Source organism: Aspergillus udagawae (assembly GCF_001078395.1).
Source record: "Aspergillus udagawae IFM 46973 DNA, scaffold_8, whole genome shotgun sequence".
NCBI classification, from domain to species: Eukaryota; Fungi; Ascomycota; class Eurotiomycetes; order Eurotiales; family Aspergillaceae; genus Aspergillus; species Aspergillus udagawae.
In genome coordinates this window covers 1,231,837-1,258,027 of record NW_025091271.1, presented here as the reverse complement: position 1 = coordinate 1,258,027, position 26,191 = coordinate 1,231,837, and the positions used below count along the sequence as shown (strand labels likewise).

At 50.3% G+C, this 26,191-nt stretch overlaps 7 protein-coding genes across 7 annotated transcripts; 4 read left to right on the top strand and 3 right to left on the bottom strand.

The window, feature by feature from the left end:
- Window positions 1–357: 357 nt before the first annotated feature.
- On the top strand, window positions 358–1,311 carry pre3 (proteasome core particle subunit beta 1; the record flags this gene model as incomplete). The annotated part of the gene is made up of 4 exons (XM_043294759.1): window positions 358–394; window positions 457–502; window positions 640–915; window positions 981–1,311. The coding sequence occupies 4 exons, from the start codon at window positions 358–360 to the stop codon at window positions 1,309–1,311; spliced, it is 690 nt and encodes a 229-aa protein (XP_043150694.1).
- A 1,736-nt stretch (window positions 1,312–3,047) lies between these two features.
- Aud_009914 (putative cyclin-dependent protein kinase complex component) lies at window positions 3,048–4,700 on the top strand (the record flags this gene model as incomplete). Its single annotated transcript, XM_043294758.1, has 2 exons — window positions 3,048–4,349; window positions 4,401–4,700. 2 exons carry the CDS (start codon window positions 3,048–3,050, stop codon window positions 4,698–4,700), a joined length of 1,602 nt encoding a protein of 533 aa, XP_043150693.1.
- A 1,369-nt stretch (window positions 4,701–6,069) lies between these two features.
- On the bottom strand, window positions 6,070–8,064 carry Aud_009913 (uncharacterized protein; the record flags this gene model as incomplete). The annotated part of the gene is made up of 5 exons (XM_043294757.1): window positions 6,070–6,205; window positions 6,260–6,316; window positions 6,376–6,440; window positions 6,493–6,570; window positions 7,369–8,064. The coding sequence occupies 5 exons, from the start codon at window positions 8,062–8,064 to the stop codon at window positions 6,070–6,072; spliced, it is 1,032 nt and encodes a 343-aa protein (XP_043150692.1).
- Window positions 8,065–8,204: 140 nt separating this feature from the next.
- Aud_009912 (uncharacterized protein) lies at window positions 8,205–8,539 on the top strand (the record flags this gene model as incomplete). Its single annotated transcript, XM_043294756.1, has 2 exons — window positions 8,205–8,261; window positions 8,309–8,539. The coding sequence occupies 2 exons, from the start codon at window positions 8,205–8,207 to the stop codon at window positions 8,537–8,539; spliced, it is 288 nt and encodes a 95-aa protein (XP_043150691.1).
- A 720-nt stretch (window positions 8,540–9,259) lies between these two features.
- Aud_009911 (Ulp1 protease family protein) lies at window positions 9,260–10,412 on the bottom strand (the record flags this gene model as incomplete). Its single annotated transcript, XM_043294755.1, has 6 exons — window positions 9,260–9,314; window positions 9,374–9,925; window positions 9,975–9,994; window positions 10,046–10,095; window positions 10,236–10,263; window positions 10,356–10,412. 6 exons carry the CDS (start codon window positions 10,410–10,412, stop codon window positions 9,260–9,262), a joined length of 762 nt encoding a protein of 253 aa, XP_043150690.1.
- Window positions 10,413–11,430: 1,018 nt separating this feature from the next.
- Aud_009910 (putative Rho guanyl nucleotide exchange factor) lies at window positions 11,431–17,305 on the bottom strand (the record flags this gene model as incomplete). Its single annotated transcript, XM_043294754.1, has 2 exons — window positions 11,431–12,609; window positions 12,671–17,305. The coding sequence occupies 2 exons, from the start codon at window positions 17,303–17,305 to the stop codon at window positions 11,431–11,433; spliced, it is 5,814 nt and encodes a 1,937-aa protein (XP_043150689.1).
- Window positions 17,306–21,159: 3,854 nt separating this feature from the next.
- Aud_009909 (telomerase reverse transcriptase) lies at window positions 21,160–25,224 on the top strand (the record flags this gene model as incomplete). The annotated part of the gene is made up of 6 exons (XM_043294753.1): window positions 21,160–21,621; window positions 21,747–22,068; window positions 22,125–22,379; window positions 22,426–22,790; window positions 22,837–23,256; window positions 23,305–25,224. The coding sequence occupies 6 exons, from the start codon at window positions 21,160–21,162 to the stop codon at window positions 25,222–25,224; spliced, it is 3,744 nt and encodes a 1,247-aa protein (XP_043150688.1).
- Between the last annotated feature and the right edge of the window lie 967 nt (window positions 25,225–26,191).

Genomic DNA, 26,191 nt, shown 5'->3' with positions numbered 1-26,191 from the left:
TTAGTATGAAACAGGTTATATTATGGTAGCATCGATGGCTGGACTTCGGAATTGTTACTTTACATGCGGGGAGAATGCTTGCTCCCACCAGGCCAATAGGAAAGAGTATCCACCACACCGCCTGGCAGAATCAGCTTGAGCTGACAACGTAACGCGGTCTGCCTGTTGGAAGCTCCGTCAGAGCTATCATCATCAGACTACCTACTATCATCAACCAGCATCCACGATCTTCATCAACCGGCTTTTCCCATTTTCTAGCTTGTTGGACGGCTCGCAACTTTTTTGTCCTCCTCATTCCGACAGTGTACATTTTGCCAAACGAGAATTTTCCTTCAGCCTCCAGCTGCCACAGACACAATGGTCGGCCACGGCGTCACAGGAATGCTTGGAGAAGGTAAGTCACTGGTTCATCGACGAGTGACAATGGATCAGAGTAATTTCTGACGTTTTGATTAGATGGAATTCACATCGACATGAACCACTTGAAGACCGGCGAGGTCAAGTACGTCTTTCGACTCCTGCTCATACATGTCCTCATTAACAAGCTGCTAACCACCATGCCTTTACAGCCTAGGTACCTCTATGTGAGTGAGCTAATTTCACGTTCCACCATTTGGCTGGTATATTGATTGCAGATAGTATGGCTATCAACTTCAAGGACGGTGTTATTCTGGGAGCAGATAGCCGGACAACTACTGGAGCTTACATCGCCAACCGAGTCACCGACAAACTCACACAGGTCCACGATACCATCTGGTGCTGTCGATCTGGATCTGCGGCAGACACGCAGGCTGTCGCGGACATTGTCTCCTATCATCTCAACATGTACGGCATCGTCAACAATGAGCCTCCCACCACCCAGGTGGCAGCGGCTCTGTTCCAGGAGTTGTGCTATGAGAACAAGGATATGCTAAGGTTGATAATCTTCCCCCAGCTTGCGGAAGGAGAAGCAAAAACTTACTGATGGGATTCGATGGTAGTGCTGGTATCATCATCGCGGGATACGACCCACGCCATGGCGGTCAGGTGTACTCGATACCTCTGGGCGGGTCTCTACACAAGCAATCCTACGCCATTGGCGGCTCGGGATCAACTTACATCTACGGTTATTGCGATGCTCACTGGAGGGAGAACATGACGGAAGAAGAAGGCATCAAATTTGTGCGCAACGCATTGCAGGAGGCGATCAAGTGGGATGGCAGCTCCGGAGGCGTGATTCGGTTGGTGGTGCTGACGTCCAGGGGAGCTGAAAGACATTTGTATTTGCCAGACACGGACTACACTGCACCTGGCATAACCAACAGATCATGAGTGCAACATATATGGGATGATTTGAAAGATCTTGACCCCTTAAAATGTGATCATCTGCATCAATATCCGCTGACGCAGCACCTCTCCAGTCGCGAGGACGAATAATTGCCTTGTCGAGAGGCATCACCAAGATAGAGGGATTCTTCACATCCAAGCAAAGATCATGTAGCGGAGTATGAGGGACATCTGAAAGTGACGGTTTGCGGGATTTAAATGGACCTGATAATAATAAAGACATTACCTACAATCTCAGTTCCCTGTCGTCGACCTCCTCAAGGTCGATAATAATAGGAACTCCGTAGCGCGTTTCATACGTATCATGAGCGCAGGGGATTGTCTCGGTGAGAAGAGAAACCAATGATGCTTTGACTAGGAGAACAATGCTCTTTCCAGTGATGCGATTGCTCATTTCCAGCTCGAGTTGTGTCGAATGAATAATGGATCAACGACGTGAATCATTCGGCATCAACAAAGTGATTATGCAATGTAAATACTTGATATGCCGGTGGACCAAGGATCGTAACAGGAGAACTCTAGAAGATGAACCAGTCATACTCCGTACTAGGCAGACCCTTTGCGAACCCGAATCATTGCGGATCCCCTCAGCACCTGCACCATCAGAGTCCTGTCATTCGTCCGCTGGAGCCCGCCTTTAGGTATCATAGTGCTAGGTAGTAACTATCCGAAGTACTTGGTAGTTTTGGATTCTGGTCCGGATGCTTGGAGTATCCCAGTATTTGTCCTTTTCTGGTCATGGACATAGAGTATGTCGCCGACTCTGTTGGGATATGTATCTTCTTGAGGGATGAAGAGTGGTCGCTAGTACTGCGGAGAACGTCATCTTATCGCCAGGGAATCGTCAGCACTATCCAATAAAGACCATCATGATAGTAGTGCTACTGTTATTGGTAGCTGGGGTACGGAGTTCTCCTGTAAGACAACTTAAGGTAGATGTAGTGTTGAAGCTTTAAGATAGTATGTAGAGAGGTAAGTTCCGTGGCTAGATATCGGTCAGTCATGTTGATGGAGTTGACAGACTGAATTCCATACATCACAATCATTAATATTTTCTTTTTCTGGTTTATCGTCAGCATAGATAGACAGTAGTATTCATCATCGTCAACATCATCACTTGGTGATTGTGGAACCCTCCATCCTTCAGATTTCCCTGTTGGAGTCTCCCTCATCATCCTGTAGTCTATCGTCTTCGCCACTACTGACTGAATCTCTCCTGATTTCATCCTCCGCCTCTTTCCTTTCTCCTCTCCCATCCTTCATTCCATCCTTCTCTGTCTCTCTCTTTTCCTTCATTTTGTTTTTCGTCCTATCTTTGCTTTTTTTTCCCTGAAGCCTCATCTTCACTATGGACCCTCGAACTGCTTTTTATCCTCTGTGATCCCTTTTCCAGCCTGGGACGGGTCCATTGCCTCCCGTGCTCTGTGACCTCTCAGTAATAATCGCGGGTAAAACTGCGGTCTCCAGGTCCAGGCTCTTCTAACGTTTCTTGAATTTCTTGTTTATAATAGAATAGTAATCAACCCCTCCTTCTGCTTAGACGTTCAAGCCCAATCCATCTCGCACCATCTTCGAGTCTTGCGATCGAGACTCGACTTCCCCCATGTTCCCCACTTCGCTTGTCCTCAATGCTTTCTTGAGGCTGATTGTTGTTCCGCCACGGTTGCTCTAGGATTCGCGCGATTTCTCGCAGTCGCCCTCTATTTCTTCCTCGGCTTGACATGGGATCGGTCGTTCTGAATCTACCGCGGTCGGATCGAATTGATAGCTCCTACACGATGCTGGGAGGCTCCATCAACCCATCAGAATCTGTTTATCGGACCTCATCTCACCACCCGTCGTCACAGCTGGAGACCGGAAGCTCCAGGTCTACGTCCGCGACTACTACCCCCACCTCGGCCACGGCCCCGCCATCGACGTCTACCGCTGGCTCTGCTCGCCTGCACTCCCACCCACCACCATATGATGTGCCGGCCTACATCACCCGTCAATCTCACATCAACTCCCTTCCTTCCACCCGGGCGTCTTCAACTACCCCAGGGCCAACTCACACCCCTCCCCATTCGGCCTCAATGAGCTCGACCACCGCTAGCCACACACACCACCCCGAAGCTTCCTTCCAGTCGACTCCATACACCTCTAACCGATTCGGAAATGTCAGCCAGACAACCACGGAGCCGACTCTGGTCGCTTCGTATAGCCACTCATCACCCGCGTCGCCGCGGTTGAGGCCGACATTTCAGTCGCTACGCTCTCTTGGAGGCTCCGAGGCCAGTTCGCCGAGTCGCATCAAAGTTCGTGACCTGTCTCATATCCAGAGCTTCGCCAGCGAAGAGTTTTTGGCGCAGTCGCAGAGGAGCCAGACGCCGGGGTCATGGTACCAAGAGCGCCAGTATGAAATCAGTTCCATGCCGGTCACGGATATCATTGAGATGGTTGCGGGGCTCCTGACGAAAATCACCACCACCAACGACCTGCACCACGAGCAAGTCCATCGACATATTCCGCCACCTGATAGCACGGCCAACCTCAGCCCACAAGCTACCAGCGTACTTGCTTTTCATGGCAAAAACGTACCGAGTATCACTATTCTCAGTTACCTAACGCGTATTCACAAATATTGTCCCACCACCTACGAAGTTTTCCTCAGCCTGTTGGTATATTTTGATCGCATGACGGAGTTAGTGAACAAGGGCCAACTTGAGCGCCTGCAGCGCCGCTGGGACCGTGGAGCAACTGTACACACTGACCCATCCAGGTCGAGGTTTTCTGATTCGTCGACCGGTCATCATACGCAAGCATCCCCAATGGTCACTCCACCATCATCGACCGGGATGCGAGCGCAGGATCCAAAGAGTCCATCCTCCATTTCACCGTCTCTTTACCCTCAGGACGAGAACGAAAGCCTCTCCCATTTTTTCGTCGTCGATAGTTTTAACATTCATCGGCTGGTCATCGCGGGCGTGACTTGTGCCAGTAAATTTTTCTCTGATGTTTTTTATACTAATTCTCGATACGCAAAGGTGTGTCACCTTTGAACCGAGGTAAAAACAAATTCGCTAAATTTGGATCAGGTCGGAGGGCTCCCCTTAGTCGAACTAAACCATCTCGAACTTCAATTCCTCCTCCTGAACGATTTCCGCCTCTCGATCTCCGTTGAAGAACTCGAAGCGTACGGTACGATGCTGGTGGAATTCTACGCTCGAGAAATCATAGCCCAGCAGCAACAACAGCAGGCACAGAATCCAGCAGTGCCTCGTCCGATGGACCCATCCACGGCTACCGATTCCCAATCGGACGGGATGTATATGCGATCCCGCGAGAGGCGCGGAGCCGACCAGCCAGAGGTCCACCAGACACCTACGCCCCCATAACAGCCATAGCTCAAATATGGCCTGCCAGCTGGTAACCTTTAACCTTGCAATGCTATAGTTACGGGGTTTACTGGTCTATTGCGCGCGGATATGTATCAATGACCGACCTGCTCTCATTTGATGATTGGCGTCACATACCCATTTTTTCGCTCTAGCCTTGTGCTTGTGCTGCTCCCGGTTCTTCTTCGCGCGTCTCCAAGACATCGCTTCATCACTTGACATTTTTTTTCGTATAGACTTTGGGCTGTCAGCATGTCGGTTCTCTCACATTGATTCTGGCGACGTTTTTATATCTTTTCTACTGGTTTTCATTCGTCTTCGATATCCTGCAGTCTTGAATCACCTTGTCCCCGCCTGTTGTCTCTGCATCCATGAGCTGGCGTTGCCGGCGTTGTTCTCTCCACTGTCTCTTTCCACTTCTATTCAGACAGTCTGGCCTTGCGAATCATAACGTTATATTCTCTTTCTAATTTCCCACTGAGGTTGATCAATTGCAATCTCAAGCTCCATTCTCAGAAAACCGCATGCGGTATGCATCTGCTCTATCAACTACCATGCAGACACGGAAATCACAGTGAAAGAGCCACTGCGACTGGGGCTGGATGCCTCTCATCCATACTTGCCTTACAAGAACCAAGTATCAGATGGCATCGAACTCTAGGGCCTTGTGTATGTATCGATCGCTTGCATCATAGCAGGATCAGACAGATGAGACACGTTGCATTTAATTCACATAGTTGATGGCCACAATGGATAGATCCGTTCTTTCCTGATCTGGAACAAAGTAAGCAGACAAGTGTCATGTCGAAAGCTTCGTTTGACCTGCAGCCATAGCACCTGTAGATATAAAGCTCTGATTATCTGGTTATCAAGAGTAGGCCCTGACTTCCTGCATCCGATATGTAGGGATATGCAGATGCAGATGCATGCTGTGCATGCAGCAGCGTATGCAGCTATGTACCCCTTACACCAGTTTAGGTTGCATGGAAAACACCCCATTCAATTGTTTCTGCCTCTGATACGTAGACGAACAATATAGGGAAGCATATGGCTTGAGGCTGATCATGCAGCACAGTACAGGGACTGTACAACCGCCGTCAAGCTCCCGCTGTCATCATCTACCGCAACTTATGATTGGATACGTCCACAAGACCTCTATGCATTTGCCTTTTTTAAGGTCGAGAGCAACGATAGTGAATGTTGCAGAATCTGAGACTCAAGTCTAAGAGGGCAAGCGCCGACTCTCGTCCGATAGGCATACATGAGTATGTGGAGTGAAAATTGAAAGATGGCATTGTCAAAGCCCACGGAGAACAGCAAGAGCAATCGAATCAAAGGGGACTGGAATAAGTGATATGTATAGAAACCATCAGTCCGTATGTGCGAAGCGCGAAACATCGAACAGAAAACAAACAAGACCAACAACCCGAACAAAGAATCCATCCACCTCGACACACCAAACCCGCATCGTCCAAACACCTGGCGACGGATGATCATAGTCCTTGCTGTGGTACGTTAGCAACGGCTCTGAGAAACGATCCAGCGAAAGCTTGACTCACGTATCTTGCTTCGAATGCTTGCCAACAACCTCCAGCCAGAGCACACATCCAATTCGTCTGCCCTAGATCATCTCGGTCAGTGCGAAGAACACACCAACAAACGACACCAAGCTTACCTGTGGTATCTGTCGGAGTTGCCCCTACGTCCAATTTTCCGGTAATCCACAGAACCGTTAACACGCTAGGAGATCTCAGCAGTTGCCAGTGAAGCAGCGACCAACATTGGGACTCACCATGTGTTCCAGCAACACAAGCCACCATCCTCCGGCACCGTCCTGAAGACTCTCTCGATCGGCCGCGGGCCTCCGGCGCTTCAATTCAAGTCAGGCAACTCAAAGAAGCGCGACTTGTGTCACCAGAAAAGCACTCACCTCAAGTCAAATCGAAACTCGGCTGCAATACAGTCTTTCAAGAGTGACTACCAACCACTAGATCGTATCAGTGCCAGTTGCACAACCAAAGGAAGAGCAAATTACCCCCAGCTCGACGCTTTTGCGTCACCACAACCCTCCGGATGCGTACGCACTGTTTGGTGTCGGTCTCGAAATCGGTTCGGCGGGGCGGAGCGTCGTCCTTGGCGCTTCTGGCTAAGGGCCTATGACTTACTTCGCGCGTACGGGGGTGCGTCATTAGACCTAAAAAGGGAACCTCCCAAGCAGAATACCCTATAATTCCAGTCAATCCAGCTTCGATCATGTCAGGAGACGGTCAACTTACCTTAACATCAGAACAGTAGCGCCATCAATACTTCAACAGGACAAAGTACGCCAGCGATCTGTAGACTCATCAGCAGTACCTGGTTGGTCTTCCCCATCAAAGACCAGAGCCAGCAGAGAACTATGTGAAAGGGCGGAGCTGAACAAATGGACAATATGGTGTCACAGTGGAAACGAACGTTTATCTCGAGAAACCAGTCATCCTCATGAGACTCCCACGGAACGCAGTGGAAGTGGCCCGGTAGCCGCTCAGGAACGACGTTTGAACACGTGCCTCGTCGGCACGATCCAGCGAGATACAGGCTGTACCATAACATCTCCGAAACGAACACGCTTCGCTGGCTTATCTTTGCGGAGTCGGTCGGCTGGCGAAGTCGAATGTTGAGTACGTACCAGGTCTGCAGCGGGAATCGCTGTGCTTTGAGTGCTGTTTGTCGGGGTCGGGTGAGGTAATGTCAGGTGTCCCGCGAGGGATCGGTTGGCGAGTCGTGCTTGACGCTTGGCTCGGAATTGCTCAATGGCAGCGGAACTAGTGGCCCGAGTCGAAGCACGTGCCTCTTGCTGAGCGATCATCTCGTCGATCCAACGGCGTCGCTCGGCCTGGGCGGCGCGAAGGTCGGAGATACGGTCGAAGACCGAAGGAGCGGAAAGACGAGCTTGCACTGAGGGAGTGGCTGAGCGAGTGGCGTTGACAGAAGAAGCGGAAGGCCGGGCTTGTTCCGAGCGAGGGACAGGACGAGCTACGTTGACAGGAGGAGCGGACGGACGGACTTGTTCTGCGCGAGTGACAGGGCGAGTGGCGTCATTGGGAGGAGCGGAAGGCGTCGACTGTTTTCGTGCTCTGACACGGGCGACAACTTCGTTGAAGGCAGCAAGTTTCGAAAGAGTGGCGCGCCGGTTGGCAGAACGAGCGGCTGCTTCTTCGGCAAGAATGCGGATGCGCTCAGTGAAGCGGGTGGGACGGGAGGTCGGAACAGAAGAAGTGGAAGCGAGTTCGACTCGAGGTTGGGTTCTAGGGTCGACTCGCGGTCTCTCTGGGAGACCATAGCGGGAACGAAGGGCTTGAGAGCGGAGTCGAACTCTCTCCATAATGGTATGAACGACGTCAAGGGGTCCATCCTGTTGAGCAGCTCCTCGACTCTGCGAGGGACGGCTGCGGGTGAGAGTGTCACCTGTCCCAGTGCGAGCTGGAACAGGTACACGAACGAAACGAGTAGAAGGAGCAGAACATGCAGGAGCAGGGCCAGAAGCACGGGAAGACCGAGTGGCAAGATACGAACCTCTACGTACCTTAGTTGAAGAAGATACGCCAGCTGAACTGATGGGCGAACAGTCTGACACAAAAGAGTTGCAAGGAATCGTCGGAGTCCGGCGGCCCTTGAAGGTGGAGAAAGAAGAGGAGGAGGAGGGAGAGGAGAAGGAGGAAGAGGTGAGGGAGTACCCAAGCTTGCTGAGACGAGACATTGCGAACAACGACCGTCAAAACAATTTGGTCAAGGACGGAAAAAGAGGAAAAAGGGAAAACGGGAGCAAGAAAACGGTGGTACAGGAGCAGGAGCAGTAAGCGCAGAAACACAATATGAAGTTGAGACGAACGCAGAGCGTGAAATCACGATACTAGCATCAAACAACCATATGGTGTTGAGGAGAGAAAGAAGAAGAAAGAGGAAAAAGAGGGAGGAGAGAAGAAGTGCTTTATAGGATCTGTTTTCAGTCCCAGAGAGAGGTAGAGGAAGGAGCTCAAGAGGAAGTCGAGGAGGAAAGGGCAGCACCGACAGAGGGCGTGAGGAAGCAACGAAGGTAATGACGGCACCAGGGAGGCACATATCGACTGCTACGGCAATAGAGGAACGACAATTGGAGCGATTGACATGGGATGGCATGGGAGAGCATAAAATAAACGGGGTGTCCAACATCATATATCCAATCGGACAGAAGCTTGTAGACCTGCAAAGATGTCGATGTTGCTGGCGGACATTTTGCTTGTCGTCGCCAGACATATCCTGCTCGTTAGTCCGCTGATGCCTAGTAAAGTTTGAGACGTTAGAAGCAGGCAGGAGCAGGAGAGAAATTGTCCAATTCAAGAGTCCTTGAGAGAACAAAAAAGGTATCGTCCATTCAAAGCACTGCTACAATTGGTAAACTCATATCATCGTATGCATGCAGAATCATAAACACCACTTCTCGGCCCCCTTGTGTTGGCCTATGCCTGCGCCTGTTCTCCGGTGCGCCCTCATTATTCATAATTCCATGCGGCATGCCCGTGTTACTGCTGACTCTAGCATCACTCGATCCGCGGAGGACTCGACGACTTCTTCCCCAGCGGACTCAGACTTGAACTGTTCCCCATCAGTACGGGCTGTCATCTTCAGGAAGATGAATGAGGTGAGTTACTTACGACCGACGCCTCTCGCCTTCTTTTCGAAAGCCGTCGATAATCTTGGCGATCTCTTTCCTACCAGCACGAGCATCGACCTTCCTCCCACCCAAGCTCATGCTGACTTTCTCATTTGCATTGGCAGTTAACAGCCGTTTCAGAAGAAGATGCCGCATACTCAGGCATACGAAGACGCCGCAATCGCTGCCATTTTCTTGTACGGGGGAATCTTCCAGATGAATAAACCGTATTGGCCGGTTGAGAAGCGTGCCAAATTTCTGCGTGACGGCTCTTGCCTCCCAGTAATTCCCCGGAGGCAGCGAATCATAATGAAATGCCACGCCGTCAACGATGGATATCAGCAGAAGCGACCAGTGCGAGCCACCCTCTGCTTCAGTCACGTTCCGGCAATCGTTAATGGGAAGAAAGACATGCGTTGTACGCGAGAAGTCGGGTAAAGCCTCACGCAATGAGTGAGGATTCGGTGTCTGCAATAGCATGAAAGACATGCTGGGACGAAGAAGCACAATATTGGACGTCTTATACTGGACGAGGAACTCCCTCTCCAGATATCTGGATCCATCAGTTCTCCGGTAGCCATCACAAGACTCGCCCGACTTACTCCTCCCAGAAGGAAATAATCTGCGAGCACGTTAGTTACCGCGTGCATTCTACGGCCACTATGCAACCCACATTATCCGTAAGCCAATCATTCTTGAGAGTCTGCATGTCCTCCCTCGTCACTGCAATCTGTCAGGCAATCCAATCACGCTGATACAAACCCGGGGGGGGACCGTACACCGTATATCGTAGTCTATCAACTCCGGCCCTAGTCAAATCCACTTTGTTCCGAGCAACAATGGCGAAGAGGAAAACCACTCACAACTAAGATACGCATCCTCCGGGTTCAACTGTCAAAGTTAGCACATCTCCAGCTCAAATATCTCCGCAGACCCGCCAAGAGTCTCTCACACGGGTCTTCCAGTCAGGTCGCCCTACTTACAGTATCACCAAACCGCCTCATCTTCTTGTGCAGCTTTCCTAAGCCTCCGTCCCGCATTGTGTCCGGCTCGTGCACTCAATCCTCTGCGCTCACTATATATACGAACCGTGACAGTGCGAATAGAACCCAACTTCGGCGATATGGAACGGGATGAATTTTGCGTAAACCGATCAAAGGACAGTGCTCGTATCGATTCAAAGGCACCTATACAATGAGGAATATACAAATCCAAAGAAAAAAAATTAAATAACTTCTCGATTCAGACCGCCAGCTTTGCAAGACAAGCATCACCTGAACGAGGACGCAGCGGGAATCGGAGATTCCTTTCAAGAATGGGCTCGTACGACCTTGCGGGGGTGGGGAAGATGGATGACGGGATCGGCGCAGGGAAACGGTGACGAAAAGGTTGCTGTTATAGTCCTGTTCACAATTGGGTGAACCTGGAAGTAAGGCTTGATATCACTGACGGAGCCCCTTCGCCCCCAAGCTCCTCGTCGTCGACAGGAAGATTCCAGCTTGCTCCCTGCGGCGATCAATAAGCCACTCCAGAGTGCCGCGGTGCAAGACGTCACTTGAGGCTCGTGTTGCGCGTGGCTGGTGTGTCACGTGATCGTACCATGACTGGCTTTCTGGGTGGGCAACTTTCGGAGGCTCTAGGACTACGGAGTGAAGTGGTATAGACATTCGAATTTAATGCATTCGTCGCTCAATCAGGGGTATCTAAATGTACATTCGAATATTGCCTTCTGAATGGCAAGGGCAATGGCAATAGGTCAATCAGCCGCTTCCTTTTCCACCAGCGTAATTGCAACCAAAGATCTCCTTGTCCGTCGTATCAGAAAATCACGCCATAAACAGACAATAGAAAGCAAATATGAAGGTTGAGTCCAACACTGGCCCATGCATCAGATTCATTCACTGCCGCAGCGGAATGTGATATGAATATAAAACGTAGATGAAGGGTCATCCGGGGCCATGGTACTCTGACAGAAAAACAATTCAAGTATTTCGCTGGGAATCGTCATGCAAACATAAAACATCATAACACGCGGGATTCTACCCGCGTAGTCAACTTCTAGCTCGAGAGCTTCGCAAAGTGTTTGTTCCAGATCCAACCGACCTGGTGGGTTGGATCGTCCTGGTTTATGGCAAGCCAGAGCTCACCCTTTTCAGCTATGACATCGAAAATCTCTCCGGCGACATAAGTGAGATAAGGATAACCGGCTTCGCGCCGCGCCCGATCGATATTGAATTCATAGATGCTTGCAGCGAGGAAGAGGACCGTCGGCGCCTTGGGCGCGGTGTCCTGCACAGGTGCGTCTTCCTGCGGATTATCCGACATGGGCATAGCGGACGAGAAAAAGCCCGAATAACGACCTCCAGGAGAGGTTGGTGGATTCCCAGAGACCTGGTCGTTGTTTGATGAAGTGGTCATAATGTCGACGAGAAATGGGGAGTCAAGACTTAACCTCGGCAGGCTGGGAAACGCTTCTGTCTTGAACGGTGGGGCCGCGGACGCAGATGAGTTCGTAATCTGCTGCAGAATCTGACTCCGGGGGATCTCAGAGGTTTCTGGCGCAGTACGACCAGAGATAGTTGAATCGGCTCGATGGCGGCCGTACGATCCCAGGGATTGAGCGTCGAGGCTTGGAGACTGGAAGATGTTGCTGCCGTTACCGAAGTCGTGGGAGACTTTAGGTGATTCTCCCATGGTAGACCCTATGCGAGTGCTAGTGCTATTCACAGTTGAGGGTCGCCGAGGCGAACTGATGGTAGGTGCAGTCGAAGGAGTGTTGAAGTTGACAAGATTGATAGTATCAGCCAGCAGCGATCCGTTGCACATGCCAAGCGACAAAACCTGCGCCTCCGCCAAAGTGAAGTTAGCAGACCAGTCACCGATGATCTGCTGGATATCGTCCGGAAAGGGGTCGATGAGATCCGCAAACTTTTTCTGAAGGATGTTGAACCACGTAGTCTGTATGTGCACAAAGTTTTTCAGGCATGCCTCCATCATCTTAGCGGTCAGAGAGTAGAGCTTGGGCAATTCCTCCTTGAGCGTCTCATTGAGAGCTACGAATTGTTCGCTTTGCTCTGTCGTTTTCTTGTCGGGCTTGTCACCACGGTCCTTGATGGATTTGAAGCGGGCATGGTCCATGAGACGCTTGTCTCGTTTCTTCATCACTCTCTGGGGCCCGTCGTAAAGTTTGAGCAGCGTAACCATCGGGTCAATCACACTTTTCCGGACAACGGCGAGCTGAAAATTTGGCATTAGCCCGAAAGCTCATTTCCACACGTCAAGGGTCTGCTCAACTTACATGTTCAGGGAGAGCTGTGGCCATTATTTCATGCACTGCCATCTTCAGGTCATGCCACCTGCTCTCCACGTCCAAGTAGCCAGACTGAGCCACATCGACGAATCCTTCAATCGCGGCGACAAACTCTCTAAATCGATCTAAAGAGCTCTGGACTTCCCGTGTGTACATCTCCACATCACGCATCACAACTTGTAGCTGGAAGAAATTATCTCCAAATCGTTGCGATAGGGCGTCGTACTGCTTGTCTTCAAACATATCGGAAAGGCCGACTTGTTGTCTCAATTTCTCGGTGCGACGACCAAATGCCTTTGACAGCCCAGCTCTGACATCCGACTCTTTCCTCTTGCGGCCGACTACCTGACCGACCAAGTCTGCCCGTTTCTTCATTTCGTTGATACGGACCGAGATGTTAGTGACCTCTTCTAGAGCATTTACCAGATATGGACGGTCTGGGTGGTCGCTCGGTGTTGACTCCAGAATCTCGTTTAGGAGTAAGGGGTACTTTAATATTCGTTGCACCGGCTTCACAAGTAGCGAGTCTAGGTCCCAAGCCGTGGTGAGATCTGAAGCCCATTCCCGACATTCTTTCAGCCAAATGGCTACTTTCGTGTTTCGTTGCAGTACTTGAAGTTTCTTGTTGGCGGCATCGTGGTTCTTCAGATAATCGGCGTACACTTTCTCCATGGGATTGATATGAGCCAGGAAAACCTGACCAATAAAGGTTAATCTGTCCTTCTCTGTATCGGAGACTTCACTTGCGCCACTCGCAGCCTCTGAGTCGGTCCTGGATGCGTTGGTATGATTGTTGCGAGCACTGCGTTTACTGCTCCATCGCTGAGACTTTGGCATAACATAAACGCTTCTTGCAGCCTCTTTAAGTGCATCCTGGAAGCTCATTGAAAATTGGACAATCTGATCTGAGTTACCGAATAGGACTTTGACATCTTCGGGTGACAGATCCAAGCATGAACTTGAAGTCCCTTTGTAGATATCGTCGACGACCTTCATGTCCCTTCCAAAAGTGTACTCAGTATCAACCAGTTCTTTTATGACATGCCTCCGTTTCTTTAGGCGTTTTTGCTCCGGAGATGGAGAGCATTTGCGGTTATCGACTCGGATCTGATCGGTAGAGGAAGGAACTAAGGACGTCGCTGATGAGTCAAGAGTGTGGGAAGAGGGCGTAGGTTGAAGCCTTCGAAGAGAGGAGTCTTCGCTGCTTCCAGCACTTTCAACACGGCCCAAAGGTGTGAAAGTTAGCGACGGCGCGAAGTGAGAGGACGTTTGTGTTGACTGGATACTCAGTGCAGCCTCTGGCTTTTGTTGCAACTGATTAATCGCCTCATTGGTGACTGAATGAGTGACAGGATCAGCGCAGGGGAGCGAAGTCTGTTGAATCTCTGCTGATTTGAGCTCTTGCGGTGATTGGACTCTGATGGCGAGACCCAAAGTGTCTCGGCCCTGTTCGTGCCCAGTCCGATCTGTGACTGATGTGTCCAATCGTGGAGTTGGCATACTATCGCTATTTTGCTCTTGTGAGCCCGTTCCATCAGTAGCGGCTGCTTGCATCCAGTCTGCAATAGATGGAGAAGCATGTTCCCAATCATCTCGAAATATCAGGCTTGCCGTATGCCCAATTCGTTCCGAAGGAGGTATACCATCGGCCTTGGATATCACAACCGGGTCATCAGTCAAGCTATCTGTCCTTCCATCCGTGCGCCTCTCGAGCCGAGGCTGAGGAGACGCGCGGACTGCAGGCATCGGAAGACTATGGCCTCTGCCATGAGCCAGCTCCTCAATATATAGCCTAGCTACCCTTTTAGAATCCCATCCACCAAGTCTTGCCAGGTTGGGAGCGCTAGGATGCATATAAGCGCTTCTTTCAGGGACGCGCTCGGTTTTTTGCTCGGTGACAGGTTCCATATTGGCTGAGACGCACGCGGTGGGTTGGTGACCAGTGACAGAGGGGGCATTACTTGACGAAGCGGAACAGGATTGGGTAGCCACTTCGCCGTCCTGTGCAACTTCTTGCAACTGGGAGAGGTCATCATCGCTACCGTCGCAATGGTCGTCCGTGGACTGTTGGTTGTGAAGGGAAGATGACCAGGAACCTATACTCCACCTGTTCAGCATTGCATGACCAGATTGGTCTGAATGCACGAAAGTATCAGGGTGTACTTGACCGTCGCTGGAAGCAACCGATTCTTCAGAGCATTGGGCGTCACCAAGCAGTACTGGAACTGATACCCTATCATCGGTATCAGAAAAACTGTAATCCGCTTCATCACAAGACGACGTGTCGGGACTAGATTCCCGGATCTGCATAATTTGACTCAGCAATGTGCGGTGAGAGGCATGAAGGCTCTGTCGACTTAAACTAGCTTGCGGCTCGGGGTCAAGGGCAGTGATATTAGTGTCGACCGATACTGGTGTTTCGGCGCAAGTAGACTGGCCCTCAGCGGCTCTCAGGGAAGAGATGCGGACCGCAGGCTCTCCAGCACCCATGTCCGGAAGACCCAACGTCGGGGAGTCCATTGGAATCAGATGGGCGTTGGGGTCTTCTGCTGCAGTGTCGTGAATAGCGACATTGGTGTCAATCTGGAGCTGGGGCAGACCCCGTGAATCCCCCTCACCCGATGTCAAACGTTCTTCCTTATGATCGGCCGCGGTTGAGTTCTCATTCACGGCAGAGTTATGGTCGGATGGTAGGGAACGGTCGATTCCGGTGTCCCTCTGAGAGTTCTGCTCTGATGCAGTCGGCTCATCATGAGCCCGCTGGCTCTCTTGGGCTTTAGTGCGAAGTCGTAGCTGCGCTGCTTCTTCCTCTTTTCTCTCATTCTCTTGCACTGTGCGATTGAATGCCTGCTGGATTTTCTGCCGTCGGGTCGCGAAGTCGACGTTGCCCAGCTCCGGAAGTCTATGTCCCCGCGTCCGCGAGGTGCGCAAATCCCGATCGCGGTTCACCTGCCTCTGGAAGCTGGACACTGTTTCAACAACTCGAGATCGCGGCGTGGTGGAATTTGTTTGCGAAACAGGCTGCCGAGGTCTCGAACTGCGCAGCGGAGGTGACTTCTTGGGAGGAGGAGAGGATATGTATGCTTCAAGGAGGGTGTTCCTCTCCGTTCCTCGACGAGAACCTCGACCATAAGTCATTTCTCGCCGTCGAGGCGATGTCATCCCGATGGGTGTACGGTCGTCATCTGCGACAGCAGGAGGAGATTTGGGGGACGGTTTGGGGAGTCGGCTAATGCCTTTGGGTGGCAGCGGAACTTGCAAGTCGAAGCGGTTGCTAGAAAGTGGGTCGACTTGCAGTAAAGAACAGTCCTCCGCAATAGAAGTAGTATGGAGACGAGTGGACGATATAGGTATGCGGGACTTGGAATGTGAGCTGTCCAGAGGCCCTCCCAGCCCTGGATGCAAGGGGCTCAGCACCGCCATGTGGGACTCAGGCGAGTGTGCCACAACACCAATAGGTAAAACTCCAGACAGATCACTCCTCGTTCTTCGATGACTGCTGCTGCCCTCGCCAGTACTCACAGCTTCAAGAAATGGCGTGCGGCCCAGGTACCATGCGGTTGGCGTCAGAGGCGATAACCCGGCTGAACGGTCCGGATTGTCAAGGAGCGCGGGATTGGGGCTAGGAATGCTTCCCTCAGAACCTCGACGTCGCAAATGCGCCGGAATTCCCAGCCCTGATCTTGGAATCCCTGTATCAACTGTGAGCAATCCACCGAACGGCCGCCGAGGTAATGATGCCTCAAGAGTTTCCAAGGCACTGTTGTTGACCACGCCTGCCTGAAATGGGGTCGAGACCGATCTCGACAAGAAATCTCCCTTGGAACGATCGATTGGCTTCCACTGGGATGGCGGCTCTCTCTTTGCTTTTGGGAGGTCACGCGGTTCTCGCAATCGGGATGGAGCCCTGGAGCTCACTACGCTGTCGACGAGACCGATGGGGCTCGGAGCTCTTGATGGTGACCTCGAGGTAGATGTTGATGCCGTTGGAAGGGGGAGCACTTGATCAACGTTCTGATTGAATTTATTCACCAGATCCTTGAACGATGTCTGTCTTGGTCTCGCGGTCGAGGTTGCGGCTGCTGCTTCTTTGATGGAATTTGACCCACGGCTCCTATAATATGAGTCCGACACTGAACGATTTTGCGTGAGACTCCCACGCGATAGCTCCCCAGTTTTTGCCGTCAATGAAAGTGCACGCTGCGCGTAAGTAGATCGATTTTCCGTGGCGGGACCACCGTCTTCAACCATCAAGTTATCACTTGAATACGATGCCCTTTCACTTCCTTCAACCACGACGGACGGGTGCGGGCGATAGAAATCGTCTGGATCCGGCGATGCTCGACCTTTCTGGTTGTGATTTTCGAATTGAACCTTTGAGGAAACAGAGGCGGGCACACAGCTTGTTTGAGGGACTACCGCAGCCGGGTGAGTAGGATAGGTATCGACCAAAGGCTCGCGAGTCAAAGAAGAAGACGCTCCGACGGCTGGGGGTGCATCTAATGGTCCTTTAAGAGGCGAGTCATAATATGGTTCGTTCGAGCTTAACGAGGAGTGTCGGCGGAATTCATGCGGTCTGCTGTCAGGCAAGGAAGAAACGTGTTCGACATCACTGCCGGACATTTTGCATTCTTTCGACCAACGGTCAGCGTTCGGTTATCCGGACGTTTGCATTCTGCAAATTTTTTTTTTTTTCGAAGTGGAAAATCAAAAATAAAAAAGCAATGAAGACAAGCAATTATTTTGGCAGTCAGTATCCCTACCTTTTTTGGCCCAACGGTCAACGATTGGTGATGATCCTTCCCGTCCGAGGATATTAGCACTGCGATGTGTTGTTCAAAGCTGGTAGGTTGCGGTCAAGATCGCAGCTTGACCGGCTGGAGCTACAGAGCAGTCGTCCCGGGTGGCGCCCCAGTTCAGCGTCATATTTGAGACCAAGGATGGAAATTGCAGGCCAACGGGGTGGTACTGAGATCCGACCCCGAGAGACAAGAGGATGACTGTTCAAATGGATGCGGTGGGTAGGAGTCGTGAGAGAGCAGAAAACGAATGACGGATAACGAAGGCAAAGGGCAGCGGAAGAGAACTGCAGAGTTGATGGATGAGCGAAGGAAGATCTCAGGCTGCGGTTAGGATGAAAAGACAGCGAGCAGGACTATTGCCGATAAGTGAGATGCGGAGCTGGGGGCTGTTTGCACGGCGTTTAGACGAACGGGGAAGAGTGGTGGTCACAGGCGGGCCGAGAGGGGTTGTTGAGACCCAAGTGAGAGCGCCAAAACAATAATAATAATAATAATAGAGTAGCAAGAAATAGGTAGTGGTAATAATAATAGAAACAAAAAGACCCAATCGACAGGGAAGCTGGGTGTAGGACAAGAAGACAGCGATAAGCAAGGTAGATAGTCTCAACAGACTATAATGACGGTATAGTATCTAATAAGTCAAACTCTCCAAGTCGATCCTATCGGCTCGTTGGATACGGCGATAGATCAACCATGAAAGCAACAGGGTAGACTCTATATCAAGTCGTCTTTGTCTAGATGAAAAGTGCTGAGACGAGAGGGGGGCCAATAACTGCATGGAATTTGCCGGGGTTTTGTGCCATATGGAGCAAAGACTTAAAAGAGTGGTCTGTAAGGCGCCTCACTTACCTACAGATCGAATCTTGTCTAGTGTTGTGTGCTGGACTGCTGATGTTGATTGGGGGTCCGAAACAAGTTCTCGAGGCGCAGAAAGAGTAGTTTATTATGGAGCCAGAGTAGGCTAATGGTCGATTCTTTGTGCTATTTTTCTTGGGGATTCATCTAATTATTATTGGAATATGGATCCGACATAGGTTCAGTTTCTTTCGTTGGGTCTCATCCTAAGAGAACGGTCTAGTTCCTCAGATTTGTTTAGAAGAGTGGTCCTCGTCTCCTTGATCCTTGGTCCTTGAAATATAAAATAATGCATTATTTCTACCTAGTCAAGGAAACTAGAAAACGATCGCGGAAGAAGTGGGGTCACTGGGTTGGTACTTGGTTCATTATTGCCAATTAATAGTCCAGCTATCAATATACACTGTAAATATTTTTTAAATGGGAGATGAAAAATATGGGCACAACAATATTACAATATTTATATGATATAGACTATGATATTGCTAGACTGTGATACTGAGGAGATCCTGATCGATCGTCCTTGTTAGTGTTGGACTGCTGGAACTTAAGGCGATCCCACTAGATCATATTGAGATACTAACGGATGTAGACACTGAGACTAGATAGATCATGATCTGTATCTCTGGTAGTTACAAGGACTAAGGACCTTAAGCATTCCGTGCCATGGAGCAATGTCAAATACCTCTCTCCGATACTAACTCTCCCGCCCTGGCTACTTAGGAATTAAGAGCTTCTGACTTATCGCGTCTATAGGTATACATATTTGCAGTGCGTCGTGGATGTATCACTTCAAAAGTGTTTTCCCGACAGGGTCCACAAATCTCGCTTGCGGGACAGCATTAGGTACGGAGTACGTAACCTGTACGGAGTAACTCTGTATCCTTTAATGGAAGAACTTTGCTCCTTTCTTTTTTTCCCTGGTCGATTGCGACGGAGTCGATTTCCGCAAACTTACAGGCAAGGACCTTGGAAATAGAATGGTCGTCATGGAAAAACTAAAATAGCATAGTCACCAGGTTTGGGGATATTTAGCACAGAGGAACCCCTTGGTAGCCTGGTGTACTAACTAGGTACTGAGCGCAGAGCGACTTCAGTGTTTCGTCATGTTTAGCATTGTTACTACGATGGCCGACCCAGCGCGAGAAACTTTGGCCATTACTCATCGGGAATCCAGCTGGCTATTATTTAAGTATATTATTGCACCACCTCGCTATAACGGGTCACTTTGATGGTAGAATCGAAAACCGGCAACTGGTCATCAGCAGAGGCTTGCGCAAATCACTCGAGAAGCCGGAGAGCCAGTTCATTGACCTCCATGATCATTTCACTGCATTGATATAGCCTGCATCTGCATCTGTCAACTTTCAATTGTCAAACCAAGCCCTTGTGTTGTCACCGCCTGTGAAATATTCAGATAGACCTACAGTGGATTGATACCTTACCCACCTTAGATAGGTCCTTCCATTGTCGTGTAACATCCTTACTGGACAATTCTCAATGGTCATTTGCTTGCTTCGTTGTACATGACTACTTATCTGGATGCCTTTCACCTCCTTCTCATTCCCTAATTACACCGCTTGCCCTGTTATCTCAACACGAAATAGTTAAATAACAAACGCCCTTGCAGCTGAAAATGTGGCTTGTTTTGTCTCCCAAGCCTCCAACGTTATCAACATTTAGGATTCAGGCACAGAGTGTCATTTCCACTCTGTCCAGGGGCCGTCATCCGTACCAAGGTTTCATTGCCGTCCTTGAAAACTTCAGTAGCAAATTATGAGGGCCAGATGGGTGGAGAGTGGAGACGCAATTATTTACAAATCATCCTAATCCGAGAATCGGTAAGTGCTGCGAGTCTGCGGCTTTTCTAGACCACCATCGTTCCAGGGATCTGGCTCGATTCTTCATCCTTGTCTGTGCGAGACGGCAAAGAGGGAGCCACTAGACTACCCCGTCGCTGGCCTGTAGATACTTCCGTGGTTACTCCGTATTGCGCTTGACTAACACATACGTAAGTGGCCATCATAGAAGCGGTGCTGTTATTAAGGCATATCTGGTTGGCTGTTTTCATGAACTGAAGTATCAAATACTCGTAGAGCAAAGGGCCTAACTTAGGTATACACAAGCTGTGAGGTATCACAGCCACTCATCCCAGGCGGGATCTACAGAAACTCAGCACCACCATGAAGTATAATAAGCATCTACACTAGATTATTGAAAAGAGATGACCTTACCTAAATCCTCTGACCTACGCTGTAGTGGCCAAAAATATATATTTCTAACTTCCCGTCGGGCCGCCGGATGTTGCGTGCTGCATCCGCTCTTAGGGTGTCTTTGTGTGTGATTCACCAAACACCACAAAGCGACTGGTGCGATGGAACGAAACTTCAAGGATGCTTAATCTATTGAGACATTGTTGGGCAATAATAGTCTGCCCTCAAACTCAGAGCCTGCAAGTCGGGTTCCTCTTTCAGTCGAGATTTTCTCAAGATCAAATACCAAATGGCCCCAAGCTAATTTCGCCCCAGATGGAAGTATCACTCAGTGTGTAACTGTATTAACAAGGACCTTGATGAGTATCTAGCTTGAAAGGTATTGATTTCGCTCAACTTCACTTTATCTCTATTCTACGGAAGAATCCATTGATTAAGCACTTCAGCTGATGTGTTCGACTGTATACTGTATCACCTGACGTAGGCATTGTCTTTCTGTAGTCGCGTTGACGCGTTTCCGGTCGCGCTTCCCGAGGAGTCAACTCACCATGGCTACGAGGTTATTCCATCCACAATGACACTGTAGATTGTCTATCTGAGAGCTGCTATGGGTAAAAAAAGAAAAAGGCCCACCAGAGATGGCTGTGCAGCCTACGACTCAGCGCAGAGACGCATCATCAGCGCCTCCGGCGGTTCCAGAAATCCCGGGGCTTCAGCCAGAAATGATAAAGATGGTCATTCTCATCCTGTCATCTCCCTGTACTACCGCCAAGTCGTGACGTTGAGGCAGTATCTCCTACATCAGATTCCGGTAACGTCTAAAGCCCGCCGGAGAAGGATCGCGTCGGTACGGAGTGACGCACCCATTGGGGATGGCAGTTCCGGAGAGCGACTGCTCCAAGATCTTGCCAGCGTCCTCGATACCACGCTTGTGGGAGTGTTGAAGGAAACCTCGCCCACAGTGACTCAGGAGCGACGGCGAGACTTTGCCGCTTATTCCCAAATCCAGTCTCAATGCAGGTCGGAGCTCACCAGTACGGACACTGGGCCACCATGTCCGCAGTCAGAGGTAAGCTAGGAGAACCGCCTTATTCCCTTCGAAACAAATCGGTACAGCTGCGGGCCGTCCAGTACGCATGGAGCAATCGACCATGGTTGCCCTTCTTCAAAGCGTAGATGCTGACCATCGCGCAGGTCGTTGACTTTGCCATATCCTCACTCTTCAACCACAATGGCTTTTCCTATCAGAGACCTCAACACTTGTTGGCTCATGGCTTTCAGCGTGCGGGTGGACCAGACCAGATGACGGATAATCGTGCCGCTCTAGCAAGCAGTATCCCAGGTCTCGTAGTGCGATATCCCAATAGAAATGTCGAGACGCTGAAACAGGCGCCTTGGACGAACGTTCTTGCTCTACTGGGAGGCAATGGAGATGAGATTATGCTGAAACTCTTGCTCGATTGCGGTATATTCACAGCCATTGACCATCGGAAAGGGATATACTACCAGATTAGTGGTGAGTCCCGTCAGCCGGCCATGCCTTTGAGAGAAGCGCTCAGAGATGATGAACAGGTCTTCCACTGTCGAGCCTGGAACCAGTCAAAAGGGAAAGGGAGCTGCCTCAGGAGCTCTCGGATCTCAGCAGAGTTTCCATTCATACAGCGAACAACGCTGGCGAAATTGATTCTGGCCTCAAAAAAGGGAAGAGTGTACACCAAGAGATTGTACACAAGCCGAATAGTATTGTCTTCTTTCGACGGCGCATGCTGTATGCGAAACCAGTGCTCAACTCAAAAGGCGACGTCCATTTTGGCTTGATACGTCTTCGTAAGTGCTAGAGATACGTATTCCCTTCCGAAACTAACGAGATCAGACGTACTAAACTGTTATCCTCGATCGGACTCATTGTCTGAGACTGTGCACATACTAAAGTACATCTTCCCTAGACAATACGGTCTGCATAACGTTTTCACGTCTGTCACTGATAGTCGTGAAACCGTCTTGCCATTCAAAGATTACTTCTCTAGGGAGACCGAGATAGCGCAGATTGATGAACAGAAACGCAAGCGCCACCAACGCATTGGTCCAGGATTCTCGAATCATTTCGAAAAGCATAATGATTTTGTCGAAATACCGAAGCGGCTTCGCGGGAAGGCCGTCGAATTGGTGCAGCAGCTGCAGAATCGAAACCGGCGTTGTCCATACGTGAAACTCTTGGACTACTACTGTCCGACAGAGGTATGTCCATATTTCCACAAAGCGAGGACAAGTGTTGATAGCTCAGGATGTCGGGCCTTGGAGACTCGGTGCTACCAATTCTCAAGAAGGGTGGACGGGCAAGGAATCTCGTACGGCGTCGGATGAGCTGGTAACCCAACCACGAGGCGCTCAGCAATATGCAGCTAGAGATATAGACCCTGTAGAAAGCCCACGGACAAGGAATGCGACCCGTGATACAGGGAAAGGGACTGCGAAGTCCATAGTCCCGGAACCGAAACAGAGTCTGATGGACTATGCGACGCCTTCTTCGTCTGTATCGGCCTTCTGCCGGGCAGTACTGCGAAGGTTGATCCCTCCACAATTTTATGGAGTAGGCCAACATCAGAAAAGCAACCAAGAGGTCGTATTTAGCCATGTCGATAGATTCATCCGCATGCGAAGGTTCGAGAGTTTGAGTCTTCACGAGGTTTGCAAAGGAATCAAGGTTTGTTTGCCCTTGACGTTGGTTCGAAAGGCCTCTGACATGATTTAGATCACGGGCATACTATGGCTTGACTTGCCGGGTAACCAGCATCAAGAGTCTCTATCGGGAAGGAAAGTCTCATTATCTGACCTGCAGAAACGGACGGAACTTCTCCACGAGTTCATCTACTACATATTTGATTCCATTTTGATACCTTTGATTCGTTCCAACTTCTATGTCACCGAATCACAAATCTACCGCAACCAGCTCTTCTACTTTCGACATGACGTGTGGCGCCAATTAACTCTACAGCCATTGACAACTTTCAAGACGACCCTGTTTGAAGAGATGAAACGAGCCGATGCGGAGCGTAGGCTGGGCGGAAGATCCCTGGGCTATAGCTCTCTGCGGCTCTTGCCAAAGATGACAGGCGTCCGGCCGATCTTGAATCTTCGACGACGAATGCTCCAGCCAGGATGGGCTGGGAAGGCTTCGTTCCTGGGCCCGAGCATCAACTCTACCATCACACCGATATTCAATGTCTTAAACTATGAGAAGGCACGTAACCCTGCGAGTCTGGGTTCGACCTTGTCTTTCGTCGGCGAAATACACCCTCGTCTCAAGAGCTTCAAGGAGCGTCTGTCCCAGAGTCACTCGAGTGCTCAGCGTCAACCGCTTTATTTTGCCAAGCTTGACATTCAGTCTTGCTTTGACACAATTCCTCAAGAAGAACTTATTCCTTTGATTGAAAGCCTGTTTTCCGAAGAAGGCTACCAGATCGGGAAACATGTGGAAGTTCGGCCGCCAGACGAGTTCAGCAGCGTGTGGCCGGTGCAAGGGTCCCATCAGAGCAAGGCTCTACGCAAATATGTTGGCAGAGCAGCGCCCGTGTCAAAGCCGCAGCATCTGACTGAAGCCATTACCGATGGTGGCATCAGCCACAGGAGAAACACCGTCTTCGTTGATACGCCGGCTCACAATGAGTATTCTGGCGACCACCTACTGGACCTACTTGATGAGCACATTCGGTACAACTTGGTGAAGGTCGGGAGGAAGTATTTCCGCCAACGGAACGGTATCCCTCAAGGCTCGATACTATCTAGTGTTCTATGCAACTTGTTCTATGCACAAATGGAGCGGGAATCTCTAGGTTTTCTCGATCCCAATGAAGCCGTTCTTCTCCGGTTAGTGGATGATTTTCTGCTTATCGCGACCAACTCGAGCTTGGCGATGCGTTTTCTGCAGGTGATGCTCAAGGGACAACCCAAGTACGGCATCTCCGTCAATCCAGCCAAGAGCCTTGTCAATTTCTCAGCAGCGGTAGACGGGGTACAGATTCCTCGGCTGGAGGGCAGTCACTTGTTCCCTTACTGTGGAAGTCTCATCGACACTCGGACTTTGGAGATATACAGGGACCAAGACCGAATCCTCGAGGGGACAGACTCGGCCGCTGCCACTATCTCCAGCTCGCTCACAGTGGAGTTAGCACGAGCCCCCGGCCGTTCTCTTCATCGAAAAGTTCTCTCGTCGTTCAAGCTTCAGATGCATCCGATGTACCTAGATACCAAGCACAACTCGCTCAATGTGGTGCTCTGGAATCTGTATGCGAACTTGGTTACCTCGGCAATGAAGATGTACCGATACATGAAGGCTCTGCCTCCTCGGGCGCATCCCACTTCAGACGTGGTAATCCGAGTCTTCCAGGATCTGATAGAACTAGCTCATCGCATGATGCGCGCCCGACGGGAGCTCAAGCCAAGGGATTCGTGTTCGCCATATATGTGTCTGGTGCAGCAGCAACAGGTCCAATACCTCGCCGCAGCAGCGTTCCGGTTTGTCCTAGGCCGGAAACAGACCAAGTATGCAAAGGTACTGCGATGGTTGGAGCAAGTGTGGAAAGCGGCGCGGCCGCAATCTGATGGAAAGGCGGCTCGGCTGGCTCAGGTTGTTCGGAATGGCAACTCAGTTTTTGCCAGTTGGCGGTTCTGAGTAATTGGCCATTTTATCCTTGATTAATGATTCTGGAGGTCATTATTGGAGATCCCCTTGCTGGTCCGCGGCAAGTCGGGGATCCCCTATGGAGGCTGTATGCAACTCTCGAGGAAAATGATGTAATCGAGCTCATTATTATTCGTCGCGGCCAACAAGGGGAAAAAAAAAACAAGAAATAGTGCCAATTGGACTTAAACAACACAGTAACTTTGTCCCAGGAGTAGTGCGCGACTACACTGTACTGAGGACTTGTGGCATTATTTTTGCTTTTGTCGATGCGCCACAGCCAACAAATGAACAGCGGAAATAGCGGATTTACAGTGCCTTGGTTCTGTTGCGAACTTCTCCATGGTTCGTTCCAAGCTCACATACCACGGAAAACCTGAAGTGGGATTGAAATTATGAGATGTGACTGGGTCAAGGCAGTCAGCAAAAGGGGGAGGCAAATCAGGTACCTTCAGGTACTCCTGGTGGTCGCTGAGAAGGGGAAAATGTCAACAAGGACTGATAGGAGGAGACTCTTTTATCCGACTTCACATTCTATAGTCATAATCTCTGAGCTTGTTGGCCTCGATGATGGCATGCATAGTCTTCTTCTATGGGGAATTGGCACAAGTGCGTGTGTACAAGGTAACACTTAGCTACTTTACTAGTACTGTTGATAATGAAAGCTGAAACGTGGGACAGGCACCTAAGGATACTCTTTGCTGTAGGCAACTTTGGCCGTTTTCTAGCCTTCTCCGTACTAGTTTGGTCCGTTCAGTGAAATTGATGAATAAAGTGTCTTCCTAAAAAGTCAGGGATCAACCATTTAGGCCGCTACTGCCAGTTTTTCTTGCTGTTTGCAATTGGCCAGACCCGAATTCAAGATTTCCTAGCGTCGACGACTGTCGGCCTCAGGGCTCAGGCACTCCGTTTGCGGTATGTTACCTGCTGAGGAAGGAGGAGGAGGCTAGACTGTTTC